Source organism: Neolamprologus multifasciatus, chromosome 2 (assembly GCF_963576455.1).
Source record: "Neolamprologus multifasciatus chromosome 2, fNeoMul1.2, whole genome shotgun sequence".
NCBI lineage: Eukaryota > Metazoa > Chordata > Actinopteri > Cichliformes > Cichlidae > Neolamprologus > Neolamprologus multifasciatus.
In genome coordinates, this window is record NC_140440.1 from 22,726,465 (window position 1) to 22,739,704 (window position 13,240).

General features: G+C 39.7%; 1 protein-coding gene across 1 annotated transcript; it reads right to left on the reverse strand.

The window, feature by feature from the left end:
* Window positions 1-6,084: 6,084 nt before the first annotated feature.
* Window positions 6,085-12,978, reverse strand: nek12 (NIMA-related kinase 12). The gene is made up of 2 exons (XM_085177079.1): window positions 11,790-12,978; window positions 6,085-9,757 (listed from the first exon to the last, which is right to left on the reverse strand). The coding sequence occupies exons 1-2, from the start codon at window positions 12,886-12,888 to the stop codon at window positions 9,561-9,563; spliced, it is 1,296 nt and encodes a 431-aa protein (XP_085033205.1). The 5' UTR covers window positions 12,889-12,978; the 3' UTR covers window positions 6,085-9,560.
* Window positions 12,979-13,240: the final 262 nt, after the last annotated feature.

Genomic DNA, 13,240 nt, shown 5'->3' on the forward strand with positions numbered 1-13,240 from the left:
AAAAAGTAGAATGGGAGGCAGAGCCTCCTTTTTGCTAAAGCATATAGTTAGGGCTGGACCAGGTGACCCTGAATCCTCCCTTAGTTGTGCTGCAATAGACGTAGGCTGCCGGGGATTCCTATGATGCATTGAGTTTTTCCTTTGCAGTCACCTTTCTCACTCACTATGTGTTAATAGACATCTCTGCTTTGAATCATACCTGTTATTAATATTTGTCTCTCTTCCACAGCATGTCTTTTATCCTATCTTCTTTCTCTCAATCCACTGGTCACGGCAGATGGCCCCGCCCCTCCATGAGCCTAGTTATGCCGGAGGTTTCTTCCTGTTAAAAAGGAGTTTTTCCTTCCCACTGTCGCCAAAGTGCTTGCTCATAGGGGGTCATATGATTGTTGGGTTTTTCTCTGTATCTATTATTGTACAATCTACTGTGCAATATAAAGGGCCTTAAGGCGACTATTGTTGCGATTTGGCGCTATATAAATAAAATTGAATTGAATTACTGCTCAGTTTGTACTGATGCTCACTCCTGCCACTTTATCCCAAGTGCAATATCCAATTTGCCTCCTCCCACCCCTCAATACATGTCAATGGTCACATTTCTATTTAAGATTTCTTTATCTATTTATACAAGTGTGTATATATATTTATATATATATGTTTAGTCTGTTAACATTTTTACTATATTTGTCACTATATTTTATAAATATTTTTATTTTTTACTGTACTATACTGCTGAGCAAGGATAGACTGGGACTAAAAAACAGCCCTGGACTTTGACTGGGCCCAGCCCAAAGTAATCGGCATGCGGAAACTCGGCAACAATAATGCTTGGCATGAGTGTTACAAGACTTTAATTGTGGCTTATGCTATCAAACCATCAAAATTATAACAACAGTGACTAGATGTTGTATTAAAAGAATATTATGCTAGATTAACTTGAATACTCATATAGAAATGGAGGTCTCAACATACTGCAGTCCCTCTGGCTGAACCAATACAAAACAGTTATCTGAAACACACAACACATAGTACTGTATGAGTTATGATAAATCACAAAGTAAAGAGGTTTTAGCATGCAGGTTAACTTGAATACTCACCTTACTCAATGTTGGGGGATAAGTATTTTCTTCAACAGGTCGCTTTTTTCTGCAACTCTGTCTATGACCAAATCATTGTCAAGGGACATGAGGATGTCTTTCTCTGTAGTCATAAGCATGAATGCCTACAGGTGTTCTTGTGACTGTGTGCTTCTTATTCTACTTTTTATGTGTTTGAGAACAGAGAAACTTCTCTCACATGCTACCTGTGTCACAGGCAGAGTAAGGAGGTACCTGTATCCCCAGCCAAGAATATGTTAAGCATCTGTGAAGAGGTTGTATCATTTCAGAATCTGATAACAACAGACTGGGCATTCCTTGCAAGATTTGCACTGTTTGTTTAGTACATCTGTGTTCTCTTCTTCGTCACCATCACAGCCACAGCCACTCTTCACAGCCGCGTTTTGCATCGTTTCTTTCCACCGTCTTTGCTTCCTACTCCACTTCTTCTTCTCCTTGCCTAGAGCAGCGGTTCCCAACCTTTTTTGTGCCCGACGATATTTTCACGGACCGGCCTTTAAATACAACAAAAATAAAACTAGTACCGGTACCGAAAAAAAATAAGATTTATTCATAACACACGTGAAAAGACCCAGGAAAACCGAGTTAACAAAAAAAAACGATAACAAAATAACGCTAAAAACCGATAAAAACCCTGAAAATCATACATTTCACACCCGAGTGTCACTCTCGCGGCCTGGTAAGCATGCGTGGAGAGCAATGGTGGGCCGGCGTTGGTGTTGTGCGCATGCGCCGAGTCTGCGCAGAAACAATGGGTAGGATGTTTTTTCAGGTAGGTGTACCCCCCGGCCGTTCTGTGATTCTCCAGAATCCACAGATGCCCAGTCCGCGGCAGCTGCTGAGTGACTTGTGTTCTGCTCGTCAAATACATGTCATTGCAATGTTGACACTGTGCTACCTTCCATATGACAAATAAAACTGAACTGAACTGACCTTAATATTGCGTTATAGTGTAACATTATTATAAAGCGCTACCTAATTTTAAACCTAATCTTAAAATTAAAGAGGGTGTCTTATGCCTGAATTTCAAATGGGGAGCAGAGAAGGGGCCTGAAAGCTGAAAGCTCTGCCTCCCATTCTACTTTTAAATATACTAGGAACCACAACTAAACCAGCAGTCGGAGAGTGAAGCGCTCTGTTGCGGTGATGCAGTAAAATAGTAAAATAAGATATGACCTGAGATTAGAAGTGTTTTGTCCCTTTTATGTTTATATCCGCTACCAGTCAAAAGAATTTGTACACACTCTGCATTCAGACAGCTATTAGATACAGCTGCTTGTATCAGTAAATTCAAAGCAGCTACACTGCCAATTTTAAGCCCTAAAAAAACCCCAATAGGCATGTTATTTAAAAAAAAAACTAACAAAAAAAGGAAATCAACTCATCAAATCCTGGCATTATGAGGGCTTAAAATAGCAAGAAACCAGGTTGTAACATTGTTCATTTCACTGCTGAAACTTGACATTTTAATGGGGGAGTTACTTAGTTTTGGAGACGCCTCAAGTCTACATTGTAGGAACTGAGTTCTGGCCTTTCATTCCCTTTTTCAGCTTTTCAGCTTTAACATTAAATATTGTGTTTAACTCATAGACTAGGATCTTTTGTTTCTTTGTTAACAATGGTAATATTAATAGTCGCACGTGGAAATGTCAAATGAACTGTCCTCTCTTTGGATACTTTTTAAATAAAGTGAGTGTTTCCCTTGATAATTTTAGGTTTTGTTCAGTAAACCTTGCTTTAAAATGACACTTTTGTTAAGAATTTGTTCCTGTTTTTATTGCCTCCACATGAGGTTACACATATCACATGGATACTAAGACAGATGTGGTCATACTGTGATATACTATTGAAGTTGTAACTGAAAGCTATTTAATCATTTACATCATTACATTGTATGTTTTCAGGTCAACTGAAAATTGACTGACATTTTTCAAGTTTCACTTCCTTGGGTAGTTTAGTCTATATACTGTGACAGAGGCCACAAAGACCAGTTAAAATCTCATGCAAATGGTGCACTCACATGCATGTTGTGAAACATATTAATAGCTTATGAAACATGCGTGAATGATTGCATAATATGATACTGGACAGCACAAGTCCTGGCAAATTCATCTGAGAGCGGTTGTGGTTGAAAAGAAAGATAACAAAAGATATAATCAAAGAAGAAATCACAGTTTGAAGAATTCACATCGTCTAATTTCCAAAAAACATTTATCTACAAAATAAGCATCTTTCAAAAGTTACATGTCATATCTTTTTAGATCTTTGTACTGCCGCAGCCTGATATGACTCATTGCATCTAAGATGTGTGATGATACCGCTGCAGCGTTTTGCACCTTTCATCATGGAAGTTAATGAGGCGCCTTTGTCTTAACACCATCAGTGAATTAACATTGAGATGACTGTGCAGGTGTCAGTGTGAGGAGCACTGAGGGGAACATAAGAGCTCTTTCTTTGCACAGGAGGGGAATCTTTATGCAGGGCAAATTAAAATCGGCACTCTTGGTTTACAGTCAAAATTCCCAATTCCGCAGAATGTTGTTAATGGAAGCGGATTTAAGCATTGATAGTTAGGCACTCATAGATCTGATGAAACTCATGGCTGGCCTCTCAGAAGTGTTCTAATGTCGTTAATCCTAACAGTCGATCCTGAGATGATATTCACTGTATTATTCACCAGGCAGTTTCTTCTTTAACCTCCTAGGACATGGCGTCCACATATGTGGACATCACATTTTGGGTTATTTAGACCAAAATAGTAAATTTTGCTCTACAGGGCCTGATATCCACTTACGAGGACATTATACTGCTACTGTCCTATCGAAGTTTTAAACGAATATCCTTATATGTGGCTCTCATTTTTCTTAGAAACAAAAATCAGGTAAAAAAAAAAAAATCAGGTAATTCTTTGCTTTTACATTCATCAGGTCCCAATCAGCCCAAATATCAAAAAGAAATTAAAAACGCAAGCCATGAAAGAGTCCAGGTCTTAGGAGGTTAAAGCAGTATATTTAGAGTGAGGATGCGTTTCGAGATGCCTTTCAAAACCATGAAATGAAATACATAAATTGTTGGCTTTCGAGACTCATTGTTCCAATTCATAAACAAATTGTGTGTCAGTAGTGTGAGGAAAATAAAAGGTTTGTAGCAGGTTTTTTAACACTGACCCATGACTTCATTCATGATCTGTCTACCTGGTTCTCCCCTTTGTTGTGGTGTGGAGTTTCTGAAAGGAAAATATTGCCAACGCTGCATTTGTGTGTACAGTATTTACTAATGGAACAATTCACTTGTGTCTGTCATCTCAGAGCGGGACCTTTATGTTGCGATGGCGAAGTTACTGTGGGTGAACTTGAGACTGCTGACTGCGAGCTCGGAAAACCTTGGTTAGCTGATGAAAAGATCGTGTGCTGATAAAAGGTGAATCTTTCCGTTGAGACAACATTCCACCTTGAATTTGGCACATTCAAAGCTCATTACACTTTCAGAAAGATGGCGGGGAAAACTCACTCTCTACCATCTTCTTGAAAATGTAACGAGATAGTGGAATGAAATTAGTGAAATGAGTTAGTGGCAGTTAGCTTTACATTACCTGTCTGCTCTGTTACAGCAGGCCCAGCACCATCGATGACAGTGTGATCCGTATGATCTGAGCGCCTGAGCATCTTTGTGATATCAAAAAAGGATTAGCTTTTGACGTGTTTATATAATAGGTCACCAAAGGGTCATTTTAAGATTGTGTTTGATATTCCTCAATTTTAAAACTTGCTCTGATGACTGTTGCTTTGAGGAAAAACACAGAGGTGACAAATGCAATGTAAAAACGTACATGTTGAATGGTAATGCTATAATTGATGAACTATTGTGGCATGACAGTTGATTTGTCCCCTTATGATAAAATAACATCATAATAAGGCAGTTTTTTGTCCCTCATTTGTACTTGCAACAAAACTGAACCTGTCTGAAATAATCACAAATTGCAGGCTGCTATGACAATTCAGCTAATTCTTCTGTTCAATTCAATTCAATTCAATTCAATTTTATTTATATAGCGCCAAATCACAACAAAAGTCGCCTCAAGGCGCTTCATAGATACAGAGAAAAACCCAACAATCATATGACCCCCTATGAGCAAGCACTTTAGCGACAGTGGGAAGGAAAAACTCCCTTTTAACAGGAAGAAACCTCTGGCAGAACCAGGCTCAGGGAGGGGCGGCCATCTGCTGCGACTGGTTCAATATATGGTTTGATCCATGAAAGATTGCAATAGTCATTCAAGGTTTCATGAGCTCTATCTATATCTATTTTCTGCTGCTTATCTGGGTCTGACTCATAAGGGCAGCTGACTTTGTGTATTTAGGCGTGTATCTGTACTTTTAACCCTGGCATGAGAGAAAATCCAAAATAAATTCAAAGTTGTTCACACAGTGCTTTTTTAAAAGTCACTAAATATATACACTGTGTAATCATTCCAACCCGAAAAAAGAACAGTTCAAAGAAATTACTAAAATAAAATCCCTAAATTCCCATTACATTCATGCCTATGACAAGAGAATCTAAACTTCTGACCCCAACTGTAATATTTCCAGCTTGTGCTGGGTTTGTCCTGATGCCTCCTCCTCGTGGTAGGAGGTGATAAATGTCAAGAATTCGTCACTTAGCTTAGGGCTCAAATTAACTTAATCAGAAGTTAATAGTTTATTTCTTAGACAATGACCGACTCTAAAGTATGAAACCCATTTGGACATCCTGCTTTGTAGTGTTTTACCAGACCTATACTGCAGTTGTCGTCAGCTGTCTTTCTGTCTTCGGTTTTGTCCTCAACAAATAAAAAGGTAACTTGCTCAGCTTGAATCAGATAATTGACTTGGCTACTGCAGAATAGTACATTTCTTTTCCTTCAACAACAAAAGGAGGTTGACCTCCTCATTATCTGTCTAAAGATTTTTCTGGCTCTGACAAAATCTGCCTGTCCTGTTTTTGAAGCTGATTGTGCTTTTTTTTTTGTTGAATCTTTCCATATTCATTTCTTAAATGATGATTCTTTTGGAGATTGTGATTCACTTGACTGGATGGTGAGAAGTGTTTTTTTCTTTCTTTACCATGGAAATGTGATCATCAGTCCCTGCTGTCTTCTTCAGACTTCCTTAGAAAGTACCGAATGATTGAGTTGGCCACTCCTATTATTTGGAGCTCACGTACAGTCTGTTTCACTTGCATCGATACCACAACTGCTTCCATATGCAAATACCAAACTAGCTTAATTGTTGAAGAAATCGTTTTTTTAAAAACACACTATAATAATCCGACTGTGGAGAAATCAATTGTCTAAAAATTAGAATTATTCCACTCTTTCAGCCTACAGAAGAGGGGACTATGTATAAACATGGTGGTAACTCCTTAACAATTAAGGAGTTGCAGACTGCTTTGAGGTGATATGCAACACCCAGTCATTACAGCACAGTTATGCCGAGATTTTCCTCTGCACAACTCTGTAGTGGCAACTTAGTTGCATGCCTTCTGTTGTAGCCCATCTGCTTCCCACCTTGATGGGCACTACATAAACAGAAAACTGGGTGCCACTGCTTCTAGCTAAGAAAAGAAAACCGAGGTTACACTTCACCCACAATCACCAGTGGTGAAAAGTAGACCATTGGAAAAATCCAACTTTCAGATGGTAGGATCCAAATTACGCGTAAACAACATGAAAGCATGGATCCATCCTGTCTTGTATCAATGGTTGAGGCTGGTGGTGGTAGTGTAATGGTGTGGGAGATATTTTCTTGGCCCACTTTGGGGCCCTTACGGCTAATGATAATAATAATAATAATAATGGATTGGATTTATACAGCGCTTTTCAAGGCACCCAAAGTGCTTTACAATGCCACTATTCATTCACTCTCGCATTCACACACTGGTGGCTAACTAAGCATCATTTAAACAAACTTCACAGCTTGAATATTTGAGTTCAAATACCTGGGTTCAACTATTCAAAGGAACAAGAGAGGTAAAGAAGAGAATGCAGGTGGGATTGAATGGGTGGAGATGAGTCTTTGGGGTAATTTGTCATATAGGGGACAGAAAGTATGAAAGGGAAGGTTTACAAGATGGTAGTGACACCTGCTATTATGTATGGTCTGGAGACTGTTGCACAAACAAAAAAAAATGGAATTTGGTTGCGGAGTAGAAGGTATTTAGATTTTAATGATGAGTACATCAGTTGTACAGCTCCGGTTGAGCAGACTGGAGACAAAGTTAGAGATTTGAGACTGAGATGATTTGGGCATGTGCAAAGGAGGGATAGTGGATATTTTTGACAAAGGTTGTTGAATATGGAGCTGCCAGGCAGGAGCAAAAAAACACTGAGAAAATCCATGTATCTAGTGAAGGAGGGCATGCAGAGGGTTGGTGTGACAGAAGAGAATGCTAAGGCTAGGATGAGATGGAGGCAGATAATCGACTGCGGCAACCTCTAAAGGGAGCAGCTGAAAGAAGAAGCATACTTGAGTATTGTTACTGCTACTGTATGACCACAGTGTACCCATCGCCTGAAAGCTGCATCCAGCAGATAACTTGCCATGTCACAAAGCTTAAATCGTCACAAACTGGTTTGTTTAATGTGACAATGAGTCCAGTGTACTCAAGTGGCCTTAATGGGCAACAGATGTCAATCCAGTTGAGTACCTTTGGGATGTGATGGAACAGGAATTTCACACGATGCATGTCCAGTCATCAAATTTGCAACAGCTGAAGAATGCTGCACGAAGAATCACCCACTACTAGTGATGTGTACCTAATGAAGTGGCTAGTGAGCACATGACACCAGGTTCAATTCTAAGTTGATGTAATAATGTTGCGCACACCATAATAACACAAAATAACATGACTTTGAAAGCGTCAAATAAAGTGCGAGCATTATGAAGCTCCTTATTATGATTTTTTTTAATATATCGAATCTTAGATATGCGGTTTCACTTTATTTTGTTTCTTTCTTAACAGACACGATCACAGGAAACACAGCGTTCAGTAGTGCCTGCTCGGTATAATGCTGAGACAATGAAGAAGGGTGTTGCTATGTGTGCGCTCTGCCAGTCAGCACTGGGCTTTCTGTTACTTTTTAATTTGAACGTTTGGTTAAAATGTTCAAATTAAAAAGTAACAGAAAGCTGACTTAGTGCCATCCCAGATTACAGCTTTTACCCACAGCGAGCAAATGCTTTAGGTAGATCCTAGCTTTTCAGCAAATATAAACACCACACTTGCGTTGCCCTTTTTTCCACTAATTTTTCATGCTGCCATTTTTGGCTCACACTTTGTTTTTCTTTTCGCTGCCAGTATGACTAAGCTATGAATGACATGTAAGATGAGTGAAGAGCATTTGCATGTAAACATGATTGCTTAAGAATTGTGACTGACAGGAAAAAGACGCCTTAAAATCGGCAAATAACGTAAATGGTGTGCGTCACAGGAGTTTGCGTGGATTCGGAGATGGAAAAAAAAAAACATAATATTTTTAATGTCAGTTACTGGTTTGCTGCATAGTCAGTTTTAGCAAAAAACAATGAGCTCATTGAGTTGAACACAGAAAGATAAGGAGCTCTAACATTCACTGTGGGGCCTTTTGAATCCTGAATGCAATGGAGTTTAAAGTCGCACACCAAGTGATGATAATAATGTTTCCTGGCAGGTCTTTCGTTATTTGCAGACCTTTGACTTCTAAGCAGTTTACCCATTATATCTCTTTGCAATTTCTGCAATATTTTCTGCGCTCATATGTTATCATGGTTAACTTTATGACCAGCATCGTGCACCACATACTTCCTCTGAACAAATGCGTGCCATATAATGAAGCAGAGGCTAAGAAATAGCTGGTAGAAAGGCCGTGTCATTTCACATATATTATGTAATAACACAAAAGACAACGCATTGAAAGTAATAGGATAAAGACACAAATACACACACAGATAGAAGCCTGATATTGGAAGTTGTGTATTAAGGTTTAACATCCACTTCCAAACGTCCACTGCTGCTTTTGGAAAGCATTCAAAAGTCATTGCTGGTGTTTCATCCTCCATAAGAAAACAATATCAAACTGCATCTACAAAATGTATAAAATTATAAAACTTCACCTTCACTTCTGTGGCCATAATGCATCACATTCATTCAGCATTATCACACAGCTGAGCAGCCACAACGCAACTATTTGTTCTCTTTAGCCCCACCAAGTGTTTTGAACATCATCCAGCAGTAAAAGGAACTTATTTATCCCTAAAGGGTCTCTTATGGAGGGGAAATGTGCTATAAGACCGCTGACAGGAGGCCTCGCGTCCTTTTCAAACTGAGGCGTATAAAGCTTTTATCAAGCCAGGCACTTTTAAAATACGTTCAGCATCAAAGGTCCCGTTATTTAACATTGTTTCATTTTAACAATGCATTGTCTCTTTACCCCTTCTCCTTCAGCACTTTCAGTGTAATGGTCAAACCTCCAGCATCGCAGAGCTGAAACTCTTCCACCAGAGCTTCATCGTGCGGCTGCTGAGCAGCATCAGCGTGCACACAGTCTCCTTCATCATCGTCCTTGTCCTCAATTTCCTCGAAGTCATCTGGATAGTCAACATGTTCTGAAGTGTCAGGGATCTCTGGAAAAAAAAACAAGATTCAAGGGATGACACACGTTTGGTTTTAATAATGGCATTGTAAGTCAGTTTATTCTCAACAGACCTGATATGGAAGAGCTGTTAACATCTTTCACACATTGTTTTGATCACCAGTAGTGGATTGTTTTGTTTTCACACATTTTCAACAGAAGGTCCCACTGGAAAAGCAGGTTTTCCCTCAGTCTATCACTCATCTTCCCTTTAGCAGAGGAATCAGCTATTTAACACAATGTTGGTAAGTAGCTGAAAAAAGTCTAGCATGTTTCTCAGAACACATTGTAGTGTTTTAATTTCCCCCCAAACTGTCTACATTATTAATCCATCCATCCATATTTTTCTTATCCCAGCTGTCACAAAGACCTTTTTGGTGCATGGCCACACTGCTAACCACTGTACCACCTCTGACATTATTAAGTTGGAACAGATAAGGGTAGATATGTTGCACTTTGATGCTGCTGCTGTAAAAGATCTGTAATAATAACTAAATAACTAAAAATGGAATTCACATTTTTCTGGCCTTGAACAATAATCACTGTATTGTTTGGTAATTTCTAGGTTATTCCAATTTTACTATGCTGCTGTCATGAAACTACACACTGACTATTGATCCCTAAAGTGCCACCAGAAATTCTCAGATTTAAGAAGCTGAAACAGTTGAAGAAATAATATGTGTGCTTGATAACACACACACTTCTACATAAATGTTACAAATGTGTTTTGACAGTGTTCAGACAATAACCATAGCCCCAGATAGTTCTTATGTTAAGCTAATCAGTTCACTATAAGATCTAACAAAAAAAGTTTAGGATTCGATAGAAGGTGTTCAATGAACAATTAACAATATGTGACTGAAGTGATTCAGCTTTAAATCAAGGAATTTAGCCACAATATTACCATTTCCAAAGGCCCAAACTAACTTTAAATATAAGGTTTACTTTTAATACAGCCAATGAGTATATAAAGTCCATAACCTGTGAATATCATCATTGAAATGATAAGATGCTCTGCCAGGCCTGCTTTTTGTGGGTTTATCTGCATTCAGCTTTGTCTTCATTAACTGAAAAGCTGCTCTGCTGAGTTGAAATCAGGTGACTGAACTCTTGGGTTGCTTTTGCACTTTGCTTTGGTTTGATTTGAACACCTCACAGTTCATCCTGCTACTTCCATTAGCAGTCACAGCATCAATAAACCCCTGAGACCCGATTCCACCGGCAGCCACATGTGTCGATGCCATAACGCTACCTCCGCCGTGCTTGACAGATGATGCGGTATGCTTTGGATCATGAGCTTTTTCTCTCCTTCTCCGTAATTGATCCACAGATTCCTTTTACAGAATTGTGCAGACTCGTTTAGATGGGGTTTTTTTTGACAGACTCTAATCTGGCATTCCTGTCCTTGAGTGTAACCAGAGGTTTTCAGCTTGTGTTTCCATTTACAAAGCCATTTCTTAATTGTAGATTTTGGCAGTGACACACCCGCCCTCTCAAGAGTATTCTTAACGTCATTCAATGTTGTGAAGTAGTTTTTCTCAACCTCAGAAAGACCTGTGTCATCATCCACTTTAGTTTTCTTTGTGGTCTCTCAGGCTTTTTCTCATGCTGAGCTGGCCAGTACATTAATTCTTGTTAGGACAGTACTACATAATTGATCTGGCAATTCCCAAATTTTTGTTTATAGACATATTTTGTTTTTTTTAAACCGAATGACAGCCTATGAATCTTTTACGTCATTTATTTGTCATAGAATAACACAAAGCCTCACTGGGCTATTAAATTACTCATCGGTGAATTTTCCAGTTACTTTCAAGCCTCTGAAAATGGAAGACTGTTTATAAAAATGTTTCTAATTCCTAAAGAGTTAATGTTTTTTGTTAAACTCTGATTTAAACCTAAAGTTGGCCTGTCAGTCACATCATGATTGCTGGATATAAAATCCACTGTGGTGTTTTAATGTTTTTTTTAAATGTCATATGCCCAATGTCTGAATACTTATGGACATTGGAGGGACGCATTACCAATGGACTCAGCAGAATTGCTCCTCATTGCCAACCCAGACTGTTTACTTTGTCCCTCCAGAGAAGACAAGCTTCCATCATCATCAAAATCCTCAGGGTAGTGGGATTGGTTCTGTTCATCTTCCTCCTCTGCATCTGCAGAGGAGAAACTGACATCCGTACTTTGTTCTTTCTCTTCCCAAGAGTAGGACTGACTGGCAAAACAGGGTTGAAGTGTTGTGTTGATGTCTTCTTTTTTAAATTCCACATTACTGTGAACCACAGGCGTGGAGCAGTCTGTCTGTGTGTCTTTGATAGATTGCAGGTGATCTCGCATATAGGCACTGCTAATTATACAAGCAGCACTGGGCCTGTTGTCCGGATTGAGGTTGAGCATGCTCTGGATTAATGCGGAAATACTATCTGAGAACAAGTCAGGCACAGGGTGGTATTCTCCTTTGGTGATCTTATTGAACAGACTCAGGAGATTTGTGGCTGCAAAAGCAGGCCTGAGAGCACAGAGCTCATACAGGAGACAACCAAGAGCCCAGATGTCAGACTTGCAGCTGTACGGGATGTCCTGGCAAAGCTCGGGACTTAGGTAGCTGGGTGTCCCAACAAATGTGGAAGCCATATCGGCTGTGTTAGTCATTATTCTGGATATGCCAAAATCCCCTAACTTTACCACACCTTGCTTTGTCAGCAGCACATTAGAGGGTTTGATGTCCCTGTGAAGTATTTTGGCTGTGTGTATGTAATTTACAGCCATAGCGACCTGGACAAACCAGCCCATCACAGTGTGCTCTGTGAAGAACTCCCCTGGCTTCCTCTCCTTTACTCTGTCATCCAAAGTCCCTCCATCGCAGTAGCTCATCACAATGTAAACGAACCCATCGTCGGAGTTCACAAAGGCCTCGCTGCATTTCACAATGTGAGGATGCACCAGCCTTTTGATAATTTCAGCTTCCTGGAGAATGGCCCTCTGCGTTTTTGCCCTCCTCGTGGTCTCCGCCTTTATCCTCTTCACCGCGTACAGGCACTTCCGCTCTACGTGCCTCATGAGAAACACGTCTGCCGCTCCTCCGCTGCCCAACCGCAAGACCCTCTCGTACTTCTCCATATTTGTGTCATAGAAACAAAAACACAGAGGCAACACCCAGAATGCAGCCCGCACGTCACGAGCCGTTTGTGTTCATTACGTTTCCATAGTGACCCATGACGCTGTGAGAATGGGTATGGGGCCAGTCAGCGGCGTCAGGGAGTTACACATGCGAGTCCAAGCATTAGTGTGGTTTCTAAATGGACACACTGTTTTCTTTATTTAGCACCTGTTTCATTACCTCTGCCCTGCACAAACTTTTTAAAACCCCTTTTTAACGTTAAAACTATTTTAAACTGTGGTTCGACAATATGAATTTATTAATAAATCAAAATATTAAAGCTCGCTGTGCATGCGTGAGCCTTTATGTTGC

Coding starts and splice junctions, on each gene's coding strand:
- nek12 (XM_085177079.1), bottom strand. CDS start 12,888: ATGGAGAAGTACGAGAGGGTCTTGCGGTTGGGCAGCGGAGGAGCGGCA. Junction 9,758..11,789: donor CAATTCTGCTGAGTCCATTG/GTAATGCGTCCC, acceptor TTTTTTTTCCAG/AGATCCCTGACACTTCAGAA.